This window comes from Schistocerca nitens, chromosome 3 (assembly GCF_023898315.1).
Source record: "Schistocerca nitens isolate TAMUIC-IGC-003100 chromosome 3, iqSchNite1.1, whole genome shotgun sequence".
NCBI classification, from domain to species: domain Eukaryota; kingdom Metazoa; phylum Arthropoda; class Insecta; order Orthoptera; family Acrididae; genus Schistocerca; species Schistocerca nitens.
This window is the reverse complement of record NC_064616.1, coordinates 641,544,660-641,566,402: the sequence shown is the minus strand read 5'-3', so window position 1 is coordinate 641,566,402 and position 21,743 is coordinate 641,544,660. Positions and strand designations below refer to the sequence as shown.

General features: G+C 35.7%; 1 protein-coding gene across 1 annotated transcript in view; it reads right to left on the bottom strand.

Annotated features, from left to right (window-relative positions):
* Nucleotides 1-21,743, bottom strand: part of LOC126248595 (rho guanine nucleotide exchange factor 17) — a 650,439-nt gene that overhangs the window by 159,383 nt on the left and 469,313 nt on the right. The window contains exon 9 of the mRNA XM_049949719.1: nt 18,244-18,466. Coding sequence (XP_049805676.1) covers nt 18,244-18,466 — 223 coding nt within the window. The remainder of the gene's footprint in view (nt 1-18,243; nt 18,467-21,743) is intronic.

The window sequence follows — 21,743 nt, the reverse complement described above, 5'->3', positions numbered from 1 at the left end:
CAAAACCTAAAATGTGAAAATCCTGAACTGGATCGATACTTGATCAGATAATTACATTTCAAAAATAAAAATTAAATTATCCCCGTTGAGCCCACCCTAACAAGAAGAGAACCTATGATCCTCATAAATTGATAAGTACAAGTAATAAGACAACAAACAACGAGTATAAAAATAACACATGATCTAGAGGAAATAGCTCCCCAGTTGATACAAGTAGCTGTACAGGTAGCCCCAGTAAGTACAAGGAAAAAATACAAATAGTGGAATGATGAATGTGATAAAACAGTGGTAGATAGACACCAAGCCTGGTTAATGTATCAGACTCATAAAATGGAATAATCACACTTGGAACTCACACAACAAAAAAAGATAATCCAAAAATAGTAAGAAGGGTTAAATACCAATGTCAAAAAGATATACTTCCAATGACAGAAACAAATAGCAAGAAAACAAACTCAAGGAATTACTAAAAATATTGGCAGACAACTACAAATATATGATCCTCCAAGTATAAAAATGATGAGATGGTCCATAACACCATAAAAAATACAGGAATTTCAGCAGAAATATTTAAAATATTACTGAATTGTGAAGATCTTCCAGAACTATTTCATAAACATGGATACCCCTGCTAAAACACCAGCAAGAAGTATGTACCCACCTGCAGTCCAAGAAGTCTACAAAGCTTTGAAAGAGCTCAAAAACAATAAGGCAAGTGCAGAAGATCAAACATTTGTAGAACTTTGGAAATATGCAGCAGAAGCAGCGAAAATATCATTATACGAATGCACAGTGAAAATTTGGAACAAAGAAAAACTGCCAGAACACTGGACTACATTTATAATACACTCATTATGCAAAAAAAGAGACATATCAAATCCAAACAACTATAGAGGAGTTTCCCTTGCGGATGTCACAGGTAAAGTCATGTCAGGAGTTCCATACAATCGTTGTAAAGATCAGCTTCAACTGGAACTCTGAGAATACACTAGAGGATTTAGACCCTGGAGAAGCTGCCCTGCTTATGATTGTATCCACAGACCTTCAGTGATGAAGATAATATGGAATTTCAGTCTTCATCACAAATTAATAAAAATGATAAACTTAACTCTAACAACACCAAATCTAAAGTAAAGTTCAGAGGAGAAACATATGACCCATTTATGATTGAAACAGGTTTAAGGCAGGTAGATGCTTTAGCAACATTACTTTTAAACTGTACACTCAAGTACGTGATGAGGGAATGGTACAAGGAAAATACTAAGGAACATAATAATTGGAAATGAGAAAGATCAAATAAACAGTAATTGCTAAGGATTTGCAGATGACTTAACATTACTAGCTAATAACATTCAACAAGCCAGAAATCAAATAACAATCCTACAACATATAGCACAATAAAGGACTCCAGTTATCATTTGAAAAGAATGAGATAATGGTGGCTGATCCTCTAGTAATCATCCACATGACAGTAAATAACAGGAAAGTAAAAACGGTGAAACAGTTTAAATACCTAGGAGAAATTTTAACATAGAACTTGGATGATAAACCTACACAGCAAGCAGGAACTAGCAAAATAACAAAAGATCAAAAATTAACAAGATTTACTTATAATAGAAAAGTCTATAAATAGAAACTAAATTAAAACATTACCAAATTGTGATATACAGAAGTGAAACACTTTTCAAGTCATTTGGAAAAACAGAACTGAAAAAACCCTAAAAGTAGAGAGAAGAATAGCTAGAACATGCACAAATAAGAAATATCAAAAAGATGGATAGTGGCACATAGTGCCAAATGAAGTCATGAAAAACAAACTGGAGCCAATTACAGAGCCTACACAGAAAAAAGTATCTCTTTCTTTGGTCACATTATGAGAACACCAGAAACCAGACTATCAAGAAAAATTATAGAGAAACTGTGGAACAGAAAGCAAAACAAGCAGGGCAGATAAAGGAAATCAGGGAGGATATGCAAGAGCTAGAATTAACCCTGGGTGATTTGTAAAACAAAACAGAAAATTTAAACAAGCTGAAAAATATATAAATAAGATTTAAACCAAAAATAGACAAATAGCAAAAATAATTTACAGATGAGGAACGACAAAAAACGTCAGAATGAATGAAAAGATACTGGGCAATTCAGAAAGTAAACGTATTGAATAAGATAATCAGAAAATGATTGACTGTAGTGGTCCAATAGGCCATAAAAGCAGAAGAAGAAGAAATATGGCGTGAGGCAACAGTTTTGGTAATCTATACATAAATTACGGCACTTTCAATAAAATGCTGAATTTAAATCCCAGTTTGTCTGACATCTCAATACATATCTAATGCTGTGAAATTTATTTTGCTGGGCCTAATCTGCTTAACTTCTTCATGATATAAATCTGTCAACAGTTTCCAGTGGAAATGTTCTATGAAAACAATGTTAGCCATTAATCAATTTAATACTATGAAGTGAATGTCTAAAGGCCTGACAGAAATAGACAACAGGAATGCTGCAGATTTGGAACATGTAAAATTGAGAATTTAAGTAATCTCTATTAATTTCAATACCATTTGCATATTAAGAGGCATTTCCTGCCCAATTAATCTAATTAATATTTTGGTGTATGATACATTGATATGCACTTGTTCTGAATATGCAAAACGCAATAACACCTTTTCCAGCTTATGATAGGGTATTATTTTAATTTACTAATGTAAGGTATTTTGGTTGTTTTTCATATATACAAGCCTGTAAGGCTAGATACTGAAATTTGGATAGTGGATGCTGATAAAGAACAGCAGCGCCATTGGGAGGGTTCCTCACCTAGAACTAATAGAGGTTGGAGTTGAACTAGGACTAGAATTGTGTATTTCTCAGGAATGAAAAGTAGAGCGAGTGATAAAAATAAAAGGGGGTGAATATTTGTTTTAATGTTTCAATGCAAATAAAGACCACATTCAATAGCACTGGTTATAACAATAAAAGATTAGGGTTCTGAAAAACTTAAGGAATTTATTGAAAAAATTGTATGAAAGCATTCAGTTTAAGAATTTGTAAAACAATTTTGAATTTTTTTTTTTTTTGTATTTTATACCTCAAAATTTAATTCTTTTATAATTATCCGTCATACACAACAGAACTTCTTGGCAGATTAAAACTGTGTGCCACACCGATACTCAAATTCAGAACCTTTGCATTTCACATGCAAGTACACACCATCTTAGACAGCCAAGCATGCCTCATGACTCATCCTTACAGGTTTACTTCTGCCAGTGCTTGAGCCTCTACCTTCCAAACCTCACAGAAGCTCTACTGCGAAACTTGCAGGACTAACATTCCTGGAATAAAGAATTTTGCAGAGGCATGGCTTCGTCACAGCCTGGGGGATATTTCCGGAATTAAATTTTCACTCCACATTGGAGTGATATGCTGATATGAAAGTTCCTGGAAGAATGAAAATGTGTGCCAGAACGAGACTTGAAATTCAGACCTTTGCCTTTTGTGGGCAAGTGCTCACCAATTGAGCTACCCAGGCACAAGTCATGGCCCATCCTTACAGATTTTCAACCGCCAGTCAAGCTATGTAGATGGATCATCAGTCATGCTTTGGTAGCTCAGTCAGTAAGCACTTGCCCGCAAAACGCAAAGGTCCCAAGTTTGAGTCTTGGTCTGGCACACAGTTTTAATTTGCTATGAAGTTTTATATCAGTGTACATTGCTGCAGAGTGAAAATTTCATTCTGGATATATCACACTATTAAACAAAATTATTGCCAGACTCAGAACATCGACACCACTCCTAAATATGACCCTTACAGCATTGTAAACTAGAATATAATGACTGATTTTCGAAAATATTCTGAGAGAATATCACACTCCAGAATATTCTGGGTACTGAGGGCAACATAACACAAACAATAATGTTTGTACCTGTAGAATGTTCATCATACAATAAATTGCAGAAGACCAACACTTTCACTGGACACTGAAACATCCAGGAATACACATTAGCTGTTCATGGCTCTTCTTCAATAATAGATTATATAACCATAAATAATAAATCATGAGTGCATGTAAAAGACACAAGCATATACATGTTAATACAGACTGCATCATAGTCATGTCAGATCTTCAGTTTCCCACAGAATAGCAAAAATGAATAAAAGGAAATGAAACTAAAGTTAGTAGATACAATGTTCATTTGTTAAGAGATGCTAGCATCAAGAGTTTCAGTCATGTCAGATGCAAATCATCTTGCTGTACTAGACCAGTAAGTGACAAAATATATAAAGACGGGCAAATATGAAAGTGGTATTGTATCAAACACTAGAGGTGCTTTAGGTGCCTACAAAAATCAATGATTGACCAGAGGACTAACAAAATTTGGGAGCCAGTGTGCCATACTGCGTCAAGAAATATACTGCTTTCATCAGTACACATCTTGCATAATGCTCATGACACTAAAATTAAAGAAATTTGGGCTCATACAGAGGGCTACTGACAGTTTTTCTTGTCATATACCATCTGTGGATGGAATATGAAGGGAGGAAATTAGACTGCTACACAGTGTACTCTCCACCATATACTGTATGGTGCCTATTAGAGTACAAATGACTGGTTAAGGGAACTAAATGTGCTGGCAAGCCCAGTTTTCTCCAAACAACATTAAGTACAGAATTGGAAATAAAAAATGATCAGCATTAGTAAGAAAACTTAAATGAGAAAGTTGAATGTATTACATCTATGAAACAGAGTGTTATATGCAGACTTACAAAACTGTGGAGCTATTAACCAAACAGGAAAGAAAGAATTACCAAATTGATCAAGTTTAAGAATCAGAATATATAAATTATTTTAAAAAGTTGGTAATGGTGTGTGAAGAGGAAACTCATACCCATTCATATAACAGCTAGTGTTGACTTTACTACAAAAGAAGAACTCCTAGAATCATTTGTTTGGAAATAGATACTCCGGAGCTAAACAGTGTTTTGTTCAATTTTTATCTCTTTTGCTCCTTGTAGCTAGAGTCAGGGACACAGTCTCATTTTCAATCAACAGTTACTCCCATCAGCCAACCCACCAAGCTGGAATCCGGCATCACCAATGGTCACAGAAAAATTAACGTTACATAGGAATTACTGAAGAGAATGGGTTCAGACCCAGAAACTAACTGCAAAGAAGGAAAGATAAATAAAATAAAAATAAATAGCAGCATAGGAACTTCTGTTTTGTAAACAAATATTTTATCTGCTATAAACTTGGAAAATAAAATTCTCCTTCCAAAGCAGTGGACAAGATCATGAAAAATTCTTAGAAGTAATTAATAAGAACAAAAAAATCTGATATTTATGATATAAAGATGGAATTTACTATGTTTATTCTATCTGGTTTTATTTATAGACTACTAAATTTTATAAACTTATGCTGTTTAAGTAATTATGAGTGTAAAGAAATTATTAATGTCCAACTTCTAAGAAAGGTAAAAGAATTTATTATTTTACTTAAGAACGTAATCTTACTCAACCCTTGAAACAAAGTGCATTTTAAAATATTGATGTGGAGGATGGTATAAATCATGAAAATATTTGGGAAGAAACACCAGCATGGATAATATAGGAAAAGACCTAGCACAGATTCTATTTTGACAGTTGAGCAGTTTGAAGAAAAATGAAGGTAGTTCAACCTGTTAACGTGTTGTTTATTTATTGAAGATGAAAAGCTTTTGATGAGATTAAAAGAGATTTGCTGTGAAATATTTCAACAAGATGAGTCATACTAGCACATCTTATTGAGCAAATAAATTCAACACAAAAGAACAAGTGTCTTAGAATAAGAACAAATGAAATAATAATACTGCTAACACAGCACCAGGGATCAATGACACTGATTAACAACATCTAAGGTGAAACGACACATAGATTTAAATAAATGTTTTATATGATATGACACTTACTTAGTGACAATATTGTCTGTGGATTACCACCTTATCTTTGCTACTTCAGAGGGAATATTACATATCTGGTGCCAGATCAGAGACAAGCTAACATATTGAAGGAGATCTACATTAAGAAGTGGACAGCAAAAGACTTAAAGAAGAATAAGAAGAGTTATCCTTATCAAGAATAACCAATGTGTAGAAGGAAAACCATTGACGTTGGTTAATTTGTGCTTTGGTCTGCTACTGTCTCGCCAAAAGCTAACTTTATTTGTCAGTCAGTATACCTATTTCTTTGATGGAAACTCTGAGTTATTACTTCAGTATTAGACTTGCCCCATTTGAAACAACTCACATCATAATGGGTAAGGTATTAAAAATAGAAATATTGCAAATAGTGGTGTCAATTAAAGATCAGTAAATAGAGATCTGTGGGTGCAGGCTGCCTTTAGATACTATGTTCAACTTTTATGTTGTTTTTATTTCAACAGTGTCATTCATGAATGTGAGTTGTGTATTCTGTTTCAACTATGGTATGATGTACTTATGTATTTGGATGAAGAAAATTCACATTTTGAAGTAAAACTTTGAACTGCCTCTCTTGAGATGAAAATAATGAGTGTACCATCAATTTAGCACCAAAAAAGGGTCATTACAGTCACACAATTTCCAGTTTTTCAAGCGTCCATGAATAAATTGTCAAATGCTGGAGGAAAAGGTTGTCCTATGGAAATGGCAGGATGAGACTGCCCTCTATAAATGACATCCTGTTGAACAAGAAATCACATCAATGACAATATGAACTTTGACAGATTTCTTGTTATGGGACTGAGCTTACTACCAACTAAATTTAGTTATTCTTTGGACAGTTATTTGGTGAATATCAAAACTTGTGATGTCAGAGTTGGTATTTAAGACCTCCTGGAACAACTGGGTAACATGCATGTAGATTCTGATGCAGCATTTTCCTAGCTTGCAACCAATGACAGAAGTTTTTTTGGTTGGTATATGTCTCATATTGAGTCAATAATAATATACACTGTTTGTGTACTTTTAAAACTTCATATGACTTCAACAGTGAAACATTTCTGTGTCTTCTGTTTTACCCATTTGGTAGAATCCACCACCATCAGTGTATGAAATCTGTTGACCATTAGGTTGAGAGTTGACAGTCGTCAGGAATTTATGATCAGTACTTCACCATGGAACATGAAGTGCTCCAAGTAGCACTTTCTGATACACTTTTTACAATGTTCTCATCAAATTTGTTTTTCTTTTGCAGTTGGTTCTGTCTTGTCACTACCATTCCTGGAACTCCTTCTGGTAAGTGGCTACAGTTAGGATTCTTGGACTGTGGAATTCTACTGTGCATGGTGTATGTGCATTCAAACAGCAAGAAAATTTGTGTGCCACCATGAACATCTAAGGAATTTAAAATATCTTCACAGGTGTTCAAAGTTAAAGCAACAAACTGCTATTTCCCCATCCTGTATCTAAGTACCGATAAAATCATATAGACTGTCAACAGATGTCCATACGATCGTGTTCCACATGGAAGATGGCATTCCGATCAATGGACAACCACAACAGCAATGACATCAGTGCATCCATCAAATGGTGTAATATTTGTTGGGTGGTTCCACATCCACAATCACTGTGTACACGGTCACAGATGGTGCAGTATGGCATAGAGAAGAAACCTAACAGACACTTTGCAGTGGAGAATCATAGGAAGAACGGAAGCAGGACAGCTGTTTCTTGGATGTGATGACAGGTGATAGAGACCAAAACTGTATCCCAAAGACTGGGGCAGGGCTGATCACATGTGACAGCAGAAAGAGAAGAATATGGCTGTAAGGGCACAATGGGATTGCCTTTGTACTGCATGGCAACTGGCATCTGATCTTGCAGCATCCACTGGACATTTTGTATCAAGGAAAACAGCACACAGAAGGCTTCAGCAGAATGGCCTTTATTGTTGGAGACTTACTGTATGTGTACCTTTGGCATATCTTCACATTCACATAAGGGAATGCCTGGAGTGGAGTCATCAACATGCCATCTGGACACTCGAACAGTAGGCCAATGTTCTTCTCACAGATGAGTCCTGAATTGGTCTCAAGAATGAGTCTCAATGGACTCACATCTGGAGGGAATGTGGAACATGATTTCGAGACACAAAAATTGTGGAAAGAGACTGATATTGACGAGGATCCCTAAAGTTGTGGGCGGGAATTATGATGACCATTTGAACAGCTCTTCATGAAATTGTACAGGTGACACAGCAAGGTTTAACTGCTGTCAGGTATTGTGACAATACCTTGAGAGTTCATGTGTGGTTAGGTGGACCCAGATGAGTTGCATCACATCAACATCCACCAACCACTCCTCAAGACTGAGAGCGGCTCTGCAATAAGAATGGGCATTATTGCTTCAACAAGAGACTGATGACATCTTTGCAGCATGTCTCACCATTGTCAGGGCTGTATTGGTGCCATAGGTGGTCATATCCCATGTTGATCATAGTAATCAGTTGTTGGAATGTGTGTGCAAATCCATTAAGTTGGAAAAAAATGAAGAACATTTTTGTCTACCATTATGCTCTTTGCAGTTGTTTACATTCTGTATTCTTTACAGTGTTTCTACCTTACTATTATCTGTTTATACTGTTTTGTGGGAAAATAAATGCAACCTTCCAAAATTTTTGTTTGTTGCTTTAATTTTGAACACCAGTGTGAATTACCACCAAATGAATTATTACACTTGGTTAGCTGAATGTTCAGGCCCTTTAAGTCCAAACTATTCAGATATGCCTAAATCTGCTCTATTTCCTGTTCAAAAGGAGTAGACAGTCTGGAAGTCTGGAGATGTTTATTGCTTTGGGGATTGAAAATTCATTTATGCATGATTTTCAAGTATAAGGTAATGAGATTTATGCTATTTGGGGATTTCCTGACATGGGAAGAATTTTGTTAGGTTGTGATGCTTGCATGTATAATGACACATTTTGCAAAAGATAAAAGCAGCAATACTTGCTTATTGATAGGATCAGTATTCAGGTTTCTAAGAAACATCTTTAAAACTACAAACTTTACCACTTGATACAAAGAGACAAATTTAGATAATCTTAAGACTATATGTATCACATATCCTCCTACTTACTTCATTACATTCATAATCACTAAAGTATGTGATCCTCAATCCATATTTTATGTCTTAGCTTATATTTCTGATTTTAAATCACAATTTTTACATTGTTATTTCAATGTCAACCTGTGTTTCCTGGGTAACATACTGTACATTTCTTTCCGTTCCTTTTTTTGTTATTTCTATTTTTCTTTGTTTTATTTACTACTGTGATCCTAATTTGTTTCTGTTTCATACTTTTTTTTCTCTGCAACTCTCCACACCATTTTACAATCTTTTCTCTCACTCGTCCAGTGTCCAGAATGAAATTTTCACTCTGCAGTGAAGTGTGCACTGATTTGAATCTTCCCCACAGATTAAAACTGTGTGCTGGACTGAGACTGGAAATTGTTAACTTTGCCTTTCACGGGCAAGTGCTGACCAACTGAGCTACCCAAGCATGACTCATAACCAGTCCTCACAGCTTTACTTCTGCCAGTACCTTGTCTCCTACTTTCCAAACTTCGCAGAAGTTCTCCTGTGAAACTTGTTGGACTAGCACTCATGAAAGAAAGGATATTGTTTGGAGATGCGGCTTGACCACAGCCTGGGGAATGTTACCAGAAATTTTAACTCTGCATTGGAGTGGGTGCTGGTATGAAATTTTCTAGAAGATTAAAAATGTGTGCCAGACCAAGACTCGAAACTGGGATCTTTGACTTTTGTGGGCAAGTGCTCACCAATTGAGTTACCCAGGCACAACTCATGACCCATCCTCACATATTTACAACTGCCAGTAAAGCTGTGTGGATGGATCATGAGTCTTGCTTGGGTAGTTCAGTCAGTATGCACTTGCCCACAAAAGCCAAAGTCCCGAGTTTGAGACTTGGTCTGGCACTCAGTTTTAATTTGCTATCAGTGTACACTCTGTTCCAGAGTGAAAATTTCATTCTGGATCTATCACACAATTAAACAAAATCACTGTCAGACTCAGCATATTGACATGACTCCGTAAAGCTGTGAGGATGAATTGTGGTTGTGCTTGGATAGCGCAGCTGGTAGAAGACTTGCCTTTGAAAGGCGAAGGTCCTGAGATCAAGTCGTGGACTGGCATATGGTTTTAATCTGTCAGGAAGTTTCCTTCAGTGTATTTGTACCTTAACTGTTCTACATTCACAATTACATCTACATCTACGTCTTCATCTATACTCTACAAACCAATGTGAAGTGCATGGCAGAGAGAATATCCCACTGTCTTTTGGTTTATTTCTGTTCAATTTGCACAAATGGATTATTCTGCTAGGTAAGGGCGATGAAAATTTAATTGTGATTGAGACTGGAATTCTGTAGCAGGATAAGAAAGAAGAGGAAAAATAGCAGGTGAATGTGGACTGGGGGAAAGGACTCAAAGAAGAAACAGGATGGTAAAATTTTGCACAGAGCATAATATAATCATTACTAACACTTGGTTTCTGAATCATGACAGAAGGTCGTGCATGTGGAAGAGACCTGGAGACATCAGAAGCTTTCAGATTGGTTATATAATGGTAAGACAGAGACTTTTGAACCAAATTTTAAACTTTAAGACATTTTCAGGAGCAGATGGTTATAGCAATTTATTGGTTACGAACTTTAGATTAAAACTGATGAAATTGCAGAAGGTAGGAAGTTAAGGAGATGGAACCCAGTTAAGCTGAAAGAGCCAGGGGTTGTTGAGAGTTTTGGAGGGAACGATAGTCAACGACTGACTTTGACAGGGGAAAGGAATTCTGTAGAAGGCAAATGAATAGTTATGAGAGATGAAATGGTGAAGGCAGCAGAAGATCAAATAGATAGAAGGCAAGACCTAATAAAAAACTTGTATATAACAGGGGATACAGAATTTAATTGATGAAAGGAGAAAATATAAAAATTCAGCAAATGAAGCCACTGAAAGGACTACATATATCTAAAAATGAGATTGACAGGAAGTGCAAAATGGCTATGCAGGAATGGCTAGAGGATAGATACGAGGGTGGTTTGAAAAGTTCTCAGAATGGAATAGAAAAAATAGTACTTACATCACTGAAACGTTTTTTTCATTTTTCAATTTAGTCTTCTTGTAGATTAATGCACTTGGTCCAATGACGTTCCAGTGCCTTGATCCCATCTCAAAAATGAGTTTCCTCCAGGCCTGCAAAATAATTGTCAACTCCGGCTCTCAATTCTTCATTTCAAGTGAATCTTTGTCCACCAAGAAAAATTTTCAGTTTTAGGAAGAGATGGCAGTCTGATGGAGCCATATCAGGTGAATAAGAAGGACGTGGCGACAATGCCTTAGTTCACGTAATTTTGCAATGGCAACAGCACATGTCTGCAATCCAGCATCAAGCGTTGTGCCACTCATCTTGCAGATAATTATTTAATTTCTATTCCTTCTGTTAAAATGTGATATACCCTTTGAGATGGCATCTGACAAGTGTAAGCAGTTTCACACACTTTCAGTCAGCAATCCTCCATGACCATTTGTGCAGTTTTGCAATGATTTCTGGAGTACTGACACATCTTGGCCAACCACTGTGCGGATCATCATCTAAGGTATCCTGACCAAATTTAAATTCATTTGTCCACTTGACAACAGTTGAATCTGAAGGAGCAGAGTCCCCAGTGTATTCTGGAAATTGGTGTGAATGTCCTTTGCTTTCATACCTTTCTTTATGAAAAACTTAATCACTCCTTGTATCTCGATTTTTTCCATCTTCACACGTCACTATGTGGGAACATTAACAGAGCAATGTCACCACTACAGGTCTCTTACAAGAGCACTGAGGTGTCACGTGTTTGCAGGCAACAATCCAATGAATATAACATGAACAACTCGTTGCACTAGCACTGTCCTCTTGTGGTGATTCCAAGAACTTTTCAAACCACACTTGTATAATGATACAGATGGATATATCACAATGGGAAAGATAGATAGATACTGCCTATAGGAAAATTGGAGAAAAGAGAAGCAAAAGGGTGAATATCAAGAACTCAGATGGAAAACCAGAACAAAGCAATGAAGGAAAAGTTGAAAGGTGGAACAAGTTTATAGGCCGGCTACATAATGAATATGACATTGAAGGCAATATTATAGAAACAGATAGGATGTAAATGAATATGAGATGGAGGTACAATCCTGAAAGATAAATTTGACAGAGCACTCAAAGATCTAGACTAAAACTAGTCCAACGGAGTAGACAACATTCCGTCAGAACTACTGGTATCCTTGGGAGAGCCAGGCATGACAAAACTATTCCACCTGGTGTGCAAGATGTATGAGGCCCTCAGATTTAAAGAAGAATGCAATAATTCCAATTCCAAAAACACAGTTGCCCACAGCGGTGAATGTTACTGAATTATCAGTTTAATAAGTCTTAGTTGCAAAAGAGTAACACTAATTATTTACAGAAGAATTGAAAAACTGGTAGAAGGCAACCTCAGGGAAGATCAGTTTAAATTCTGGACAAATGTAGGAACACCCAAGGCCCAACATAATCTCTTAGAAGATAGGTTACACAAAGGCAATCCTATGGATATTTCATTTGTAGATGGAGAGAAAGCTTTTGACAATGGTAACTGGAGTACACCCTTCAATATTCTGAAGGTAGCAGGATGTTGAATAAAAAGAGGGAAAGGTTATTTACAACTTGTACATAATCCAGATGGCAGTTATAAGAGTCGAAGGGCATGAAAGGGAAATATCAGTTGAGAAAGGTGTGAGACAGGCTTCTAGCCCATCCCCAAGGTTATCAGCTCTACATAATGAACAAGCAGTAAAGAAAACCAAAAGAAAAATTTGAGGATGGAATTCAAGTTCAGGGAAAGGAAATAAAGACTTTGAGGTTTGCCAATGACATCATAATTCTTTCAGAGACAGTAAAGAAATTGAAAGAGCAGTTGAATGGAATGGATGGTGTCTTGAAAGGAGCATGCAAGATGAACATCAAATAAAAGCAAAACAGGGGTTATGGAATGTAGTCAAATTAAACCAATCCATGTTGAGGGAATTAGATTAGGAGATAAGACACTGAAAACAGTAGATACGTTTTGCAGTTTGGACAGTAAAATAACTGGTGATGGCTGAAGAAGAGAGGATGTAAAATATAGAAGGGCAATGGCAACAAAGTGTTTCTGAAGAAGAGAAATTTGTTGACAATGAATACACATTTAAGTGTTAGGAAGTCTTTCTTCGAAGGAATTGGTCTGGAGTGTAGCCTTGTATGCAAGTGAAACATGAATGATAAACAGTTCAGGAAAGATGAGAATAGAAGCTTTTGAAATGTGGTGCTGCACTAAAATGCTGATGATTGGTTGGGTAGAGCATGTAAATAGTGAGGAGGTACTAACTAAGCAGGTTCATATGGATGCAGGCTGCAGCAGTTAATTGGAGATGAAGAGAGTTGCCCAGGATAGAGTAGCATGGAGAGCTGCATCAAATCTGTCTCAGGACTGACAACCATAAAAACAAAATTGCACATAGGTTGTGAAAAGATGATTGCTGAAATGCCTCTGTGCCTGTTGTATTTAGTCTAAGTTTATCTTTGTGGTCCCTAAATGAGCAATGCATAGGAGGTTGAAGTATATTTCTAAATTCACTTCATACTAGTTCTTAAAACTTTGTAAGCAGGTATTCACTAGGTAGTTAGCATCTGTCTTTGAAAGTTTGCCAGTTAAGGTTTTGCAGCATTTCTACAATTCTCTCCCACAGGTCAAGCAAATGTGTACCCATTTGTGCAGCCATCCTTTATATACTTTTAGTATCCCATGTTAGTCCTATCTGGTACAGCTCCCACACACTTAAGCAGTATTCTAGGACTATTCAAATGAATATTTTGGTAGCAATTTCCCTTGCATACCAATTGCAGTTTCCCAATATCCTACCAAGTCCACCAAATATTTTTCCTTTGACTGAGCTTATGTGATAGTAACATTTCATATCATTACAAAATGTCACATCAAAGTATGTGTAAGAGTTGGCAGATTCCAGTTGTGACTCTCTGGTATTAAAATCACTGAATAATACTAATTATTTTTAATTTTGTGAATCAGATACTTTTATATTTCATTCCACACACAATATGCTTACTCACCTCACCCATTTTGTTACATTTCTGTTTTTAACCTCTTGTATTAAAAGGCTGTCTAAATTAAACTTTATTAACTATTTTATCTGATGATTTTTTTACACATATAATTAATGTAAATATATCTCACCTCAGTCTTATCATCATGGTGAGTAATGAATGTATTCCAACTTTCTGAAAGTATGTTTACTGAAATAGTTATTGAAAAATAGCAGCAACTAAAGGCTCCTACACATTTCTTTTTTCACCTGTTTACAATATCAGAATTTGTTTCCTTTCTGTGCCTTTTTTAGTGTTGAGAAATCATGAAAATCATTGAGGTGACATCTGCTGGAAGCAACTCACAAGTTTCATATATTGTTGGTAGCAACAGCTAAATATGTAGTATGAAGTTTGGTAAATACCTAAACTCAGACAGACTGCATAATTTACTCATGATTGCTCTTGAGACCTCCATACGTAGTACTGGTCACTGTTTTTATCTTGTCAGTCTACTGTTCCAAAATTGTCCTCTTTCATCCCCAAAGAGACTAAAAATATGAGGGGTGGAAATGGAAATGATTCTAAGTGTCCAATCTCAATTTGTCATAAGAATGTCTTTCTCTTGATGCATAACTTACTTGTATCCAAATATCTGAGTAGGTATTCTGATACCACAGAATTATGCTGTCAGACAAATTAGAAAAATAAATATTATTCTAAGCAGCATACCTGGAAACTGACTGTTTCTAAGTGCCAATACAAAAGTTTTTGTTTCAGTTGCTATTAATACAGATGCATTACATTTTATTTGTAATAATGCAAATATGTCAGTAATATTTTAACTAGTAGAAATGTACTCAATAAAAATTATTTCCCATTTATTTCAAAGTTTTTTGGAGACAATAACACAATTATCTTCTAGAAAAAATATCTTAATACTGACATCTGTCTTTTGTGCAACTCCATTCTTGGGATCAGTTGTGGCAACATTTACTGTAAAACTCCCTGTGCTGTTGTGGAAGAAATGGCAACATCATCAAACAGGTCTTTCTGTTTTCCAACACATAAAAATGGCTGGTCTTTCAATTGAAGTACAGCATTCCTCTCTTGAATACATTGAAATTTTACCATTCTTATGTTTCAAAGTAAGAATTTTTATATAGCTGCTTGAGATGGATATATACGAGACACTTTGTTGATACTGCACTTTGAGATCTTGCATGCCTGCATTGCCAACAATGTTTCAGCAGAATTTTTAAAATCAAAGAAGTCAGTTGTCTGCATTGAAATTACATGGACTGGGTTCATTGCTTTAACTGAGCCAACAGTCTTGTGTAAATCATGCAGAACAAAAGCCTTCCTTACATTTTGTCATTTCTCTATAACTGCAAAATCTCTGTTGCATGTCACAAACCTTTGCCCCATGCAGTAATGACTTTTTGAAACAGTTTCTGCATAAAAAAAAGTCTAGGGACATGAAACAGAATACCCAGAATAAAAAAGACTGAAAACATGTTTTATTAAAAACAGTACTTTCAGCATTTTCCATTTCCACTCTTCATGTGTTTTCCTGCTGATGATTATCTGACATAGTTATTAGGATTTGGTAATCAGCTATAATGTCATTATTTCACTTTCTCTTGGTATTACATAGATGAAAATCCACTTGTATTTCACCTCTTGTGATCATTGTTAGAAATGCATTAACTGCAGCCTGAAAACAGCACCCAAGTTTCCCACAATTATAAATATCTTAGTCTTTCAATTTTAGTCGCGGCTGATTTTGCACTTATATCACTGATGCATTATGAAACTGCAACACATCAATACAGCATAATGAATCAACACTAACACCTATATGTGTAGCAATTTCTTTCACAGCGACAAGCCAGCAGCCTTTAATAGTGTCATCTACTACTGTGATGTTTTGTTTAATTCCTGCTCTCTATTGCTGTCCTGATCATAGGGCTACTGTCACTGAGGTGATATTTTTAAACTTGCTATATAACACTCATAGAACTGACATAGTAACAGTAATGAATCAACACAATATATTATCTATTTGTGCTTGAGTTCATTTAGCTCTACAGCATAATTTTTCAAAAATTGCTCCACATTAGGTGCATATTTGTAGGTCTATGGCCACAACTGTACTATCTCTGCTCATCTGCATTATGTTCTCACATTATGACGTCATATATTGGGCATACTATAGATTGCAAGTACCACTGTCAACAACTTTAAGTACTCACACTCCATTTTTACATTTTTACCAGAATTTTAAAGGTTTACATTTAACCACAATTTTTTAATGACGAGAAACATTGGAATAATGTAGGGAGAAGCTGGTGTTAGTAAATGCTGTATGTATGACTGCAGCTCATAGCCACTATTGTTTAGCTTGTATATCAAAGAAACACTGTTGAAGCAAAAGAAAATTACAGAACTGGTTTTGAATGTGAGAGGAATCTACCTGTGCTCAAGTTTGCAGGTCACAGAGTTCTTTTGGCTGAAAGTATGGAGGGGTAAGTAGAACAGAGTTTGGGTTGAGGATAAACAAAATGAACATGAAAGTGATGAACATTAGTAAAAAGGGGAAAACTGACTTGCTTTAGAGTGAAAATGGGCATGTTACAGCATAAAAAGTGAACAAAATTTTTTCTGGGAAACTAGTTAGAAAATAAAGTCTATGAAATGAAGATGTCACAAATGGAGTGGTGCAGATGAAAATTGGATCTTCATCGTAAGAAATCTATAAGTACTGATATTTATTATTCACTTTTACACAAAGAAGTGGTTTGTGAAGCTGTATATCTGGAGTACAGTAGTATAGGGATTTATCATGTTTTCCATGACAAAACTGAATAAGAATAAACAGGTGGCATTTGAAGCACAACGTAACAGAAGGAATTTCATATTTAAGTGGACATATAGACTATGAAGTGAAGAATACTAGAAATAAGTTTATATAAATCTCTTTCCTGAAGGAGGGAAATACATAATTCAGCAGTGGGAGGATCAGTAAAATGGATAAATCACAGGGACAGATGAGTATTAGAACATTTAACAAATTTTACTGAGAATGATTGGCATAGGATTTATGCAGAAATGAAAATATTAGCACTATAGGTCTTCAGCAGCCGTCATTATATTCTACTTTATGCCTGATTCCTGATCATTATAAAGTAGGTATCTTATGCACTTCTTATTTACTTCTCAGCTTTTCTAAGAGATCATTCTTTAATTTTATTAATAATTTACTTTTTTTGTATTATGACAACATAATTGCCTGTACTAAACATGTAGCCATTTCTTTGAGGATACATATTAGCTGCAGAATTATTTCAGCTAAGATTATAAGTAATCTAGGTGTTCAGATAGATAGTAAACTGTTGTGGGAAGCTCATATTCACAATCTTGTTCAAAGACTTAATGCTGCCATTTTTCTATTAGAACAGTATTTGAATTAAGTGATAGTTCGACAAGAAAAGTAGTCTACTTTGCTTATTTTGGTTGTCTTATGACATGTGGTATTGTATTTTGGGGTAGCTCTTCCATTTTCCAAAGATATTTTTGGCTCATAAATAGGTAGTTCAGACAATATGTGGTGTAAGTTTGTGAACCTCTTGTCCACCCCTGATCATTAGTCTGGGTATTCTATATATATATACAAAGATGATGTGACTTACCATACGAAAGCGCTGACGGGTCGATAGACACACAAACAAACACAAACATACACACAAAATTCAAGCTTTTGCAACCAACAGTTGCTTTGTCAGGAAAGAGGGACAGGGAGGAAAAGATGAAAGGATGTGGGTAAATATGGCCAGTTTCAAAACCCACTTATTATGAAATTATAAATCAACAAATATTTAAATACTGTTATACCATCTAAACTGGACCTTTAAAATTCATTTTCTTCTGATAAACGTGTTTTAATTTCAAAATATTTAGTTTAAAATTTATGAATCAGGAAAGAGCTATGGAATGGAACATCTATGAGATGGAACATTAAGTGGTAAGTATATACTGTTTAAGTATACAAATATTTTGCATGCAATCAACAACTATTGTTCAACTGACACAGTAGTGTACTAACTCTGAACTGATGATGAACTCAATGTGGGAAAGCTTTGACTCACTGCCATTATGTTCAGACAATTGCTTGTTCACATAACACAGCATTTCACGGATGATGTCGTCAAGTAGATTATGGTCAGTGTGTAATCGGGCTGCTATTTCTCCCATTTGAGTCAGAAGTACGGCATCCTCAGCAAGATTTTCAACCTCTCGTACCAAATCTCTTAAGATGTCATCTTTAACTGCAACAACAATTGATATGTTAAATTAACACAGGTAATGTCAATAATTAAACTGAAAAAAAGCAACACTCTCATGGACTGGGTCATATTATTGAGAAGTGAGGAGACAGATAGTTCAACACTGTAAGAGTATATGATAAATTCAGACTAAATTAAAAGCATAAATGGTGCAAAAACAATCACATCAGTACACAGTGTACTCTCCTCTGGGCAACACAGGTCTCTATGGCCGAATGGCATCCTGCAATAGATTATACCAAGTATCTTGTGCATTTTGCTACAATTTGGCAATGGAGAATGAATAAGTTCCCACTTCATCACTCCCATACATTCTCAACTGGTGGAGATCTGATGATCTTTCTGGCCAGGCACATGTACACCACAAAGAGCATGTTGAATTACAGCAGCCATATGATGATGTGCTTTGTCATTCTGAAAAGCACGTCACCTTGCTGTCAAAGAAATGGCAGAGGCTTAAGGATAACAGCCTATACAATATCACAGGCACTGATTACTAGATCCTACAAAAACACCAAATATGACCATGAGTTGAAACTAGTGGCCCCCACAATTGCACTCTAGAACAGGCAGCTCACTGAGTCCATGCCATACACATGTATGTTGATCACTCACATAGAGACACAACATACTCTCATCACTCAAGACAACAGAATGTCATTCCACTCTCTCTCCAGTCAACTTTTCCATGATATCAGGGTAGCCATGTTTGGCAGCACTGCGGTGTCAGTGCTTGCGTTGTCAGATCCACACATGGTCCTAATCCTGCTCCAAGCAGATGGTTCCCAGTGCTCCTTGATGACACAGTTGGTGCAGTGCATGTCCTGATTTTGTCCCTGGCTGATGTTCAGTCAGCCACCATTGCACACATAATACAATGATCTTGACAAGCATCTGTACAATGCAGGCTTCAAGAACCTGATGTACAGGTGTGAGAATGTTCCACCTGACACCAATAATACACTGTGTGCAATATGTGCAGTTATCTGTCTACATCCATCCAGCATCCTGCAGGCCCACAATTTGGTCCTGTTCAAATGGTTGAAGTTGTTCAACAGAAGTACATTCTCATTGGTGGGGAATGGTTGTATCCTAGAGTGGCCACTGCAAGCACTATTCACCTATAAACTTGACAGAGTTACTGTCTGAAGGGTCATAACAGAGGGTGCACAGACAGACCCCCTGAGTATCATCTGATCACCTATAAACATGACAAATAAATTGTGAACATTACAACTCCTCAGCATGCACATACTATACTCTGGCACAATTGGACACAATCCTTGAGGGTGTTGCATTTTTTTCCATTGGTATATATGGTTGAGAAAAGTTCCAAAACAATCAAATAAAGTAAATAATTATAAGAATTACCACTTACAATTTAGGTTTTGAAAGATTAAAACAACCATGAATACAATATATTTTCAAAATTTACAGACTCTTAATGAAATAACAGGTCATATTAACTGATATCTGGTATTATTGAAAACTAGTCAAATAGTAAGACATTCTTAAAATATAGACGAATCTACAAAAATTACCTCAAATACATGAAGTAATTCATACGCTCTTACATTTTATGTTACACCATTGCACACTCTTTTGGGATACTACAGTTTTGGATGTGGAAAAATCACAACCATAAGTTGGTTAGCATGTGTAGCTATCAATATTCTAGGGTGTGCATTGTGGCTTGTTGCCATTGTTGCGCCTAAGCCTCAAATGATGGACAAAAGTGTGATGGCATGGACAGTACTATATAAGATGACAAGACATGATCACAGATCTTATCCCTTCCATGCATTTATATACTGGAAGTAGTTATGTACATAAAAAAATAGACTGAGAAAAGAAAACCTTTTTCCTCAAAACAAAAGTGTCAACGATTGCAGTACCAGGTCAGACAGTGATATACATGTAAGATGTCATACATGCAGTAACAAAACTATACAACAGATTACCAAAAGACATAAAATCATTTCCTGAATTACAAAAGTTTAAAAAGTCTGTAACAGCCTGTCTACTGCAAAAGTGCTACTGTTCAATCTCACAGTGTCTTATGCAAGAAAAAAATGAGATTCATACTTTTAGCTGTAAAAATAAGTTATTATACACTTATTTAATCAGATTTGTAATTATTGATTGTACAGAGGCAATTTCTTACAAAAATTTAAGTGATATATGTTTGAATGTTATAAAACCAACGGTTAAAAGGATGTTCTGGCCAATACTTGTGTACAATATGTGTACTGAAACAGAGATTTATATGGACAAAATAAATAGATAAAAAATAATGAGTACTGCTCTTTCTTTTCTTGGTATCATATGTATAAAAGATGATACTATTCATTATGTGTGAAAATACACACAACACTGATTTAATATTCTACAATATTTAATATTTATTTCACAGACCAGGTTTTGGTTGTTACACCATCATCAGGTGTAACACCTGCAGCCACCCATCAACTTTGTTACCTTGTTTGAAAATGTTTAAATACTGAAAGATAAGGAAGATACTGTATCCTCATACTAAAAATTATTTAAAAGTAACTATGTACAAACATTCAAACCATATCAATGTGACATGTTTTTTCTGAACAATTATTTTGGGCATTTACTTCTTCTGACACCTATACACCTTATCATTTATTTTCTCTTAATTGTAAATGACAATTTAAAATTTGAAAATATAGAAATTAAGTGTTTGTGCAACAGTGGGAAGATAAGTTAGACACATTGACTTAATATTGTATAGGACACCTTTTCATCCTGAACACAGGGATGTCACATCATGGCATGAACTTTGTAAGACACCAAAGATATTGGGGAACTATTTTGATCTATGTATGCTCAACTGGCATCTCAAGTCACTGAGATTTGTGGAAATTGGTTTCAATGCATGCACATGTTTTTTATGGCATTCCAGATGTTCTCTACAAGATTCATGTCAAGTGCATTCTAGGGAGGCATGTAAAGACCCTCATATCAATGGAATGTTTTATAAATGATTCTGACATAATTTCATAGAAATGTGGTGCTGCATGGTCTTGACAAATGCAGTAAAAACAAAAGACCAAAATTTGCACATGTTAAAACATGTTTCTGTGTTGTTCACTACTGACATACAATAGCAGGTATATTAGAGGCCACTTTCCATCCCATCAGACTACCCAACATGAAATGGGCCCTGCTGGCAATGAGGAGCACCACTTCATGTGACGAACATGAGAATACACTCACAACCTGATTAAATGGT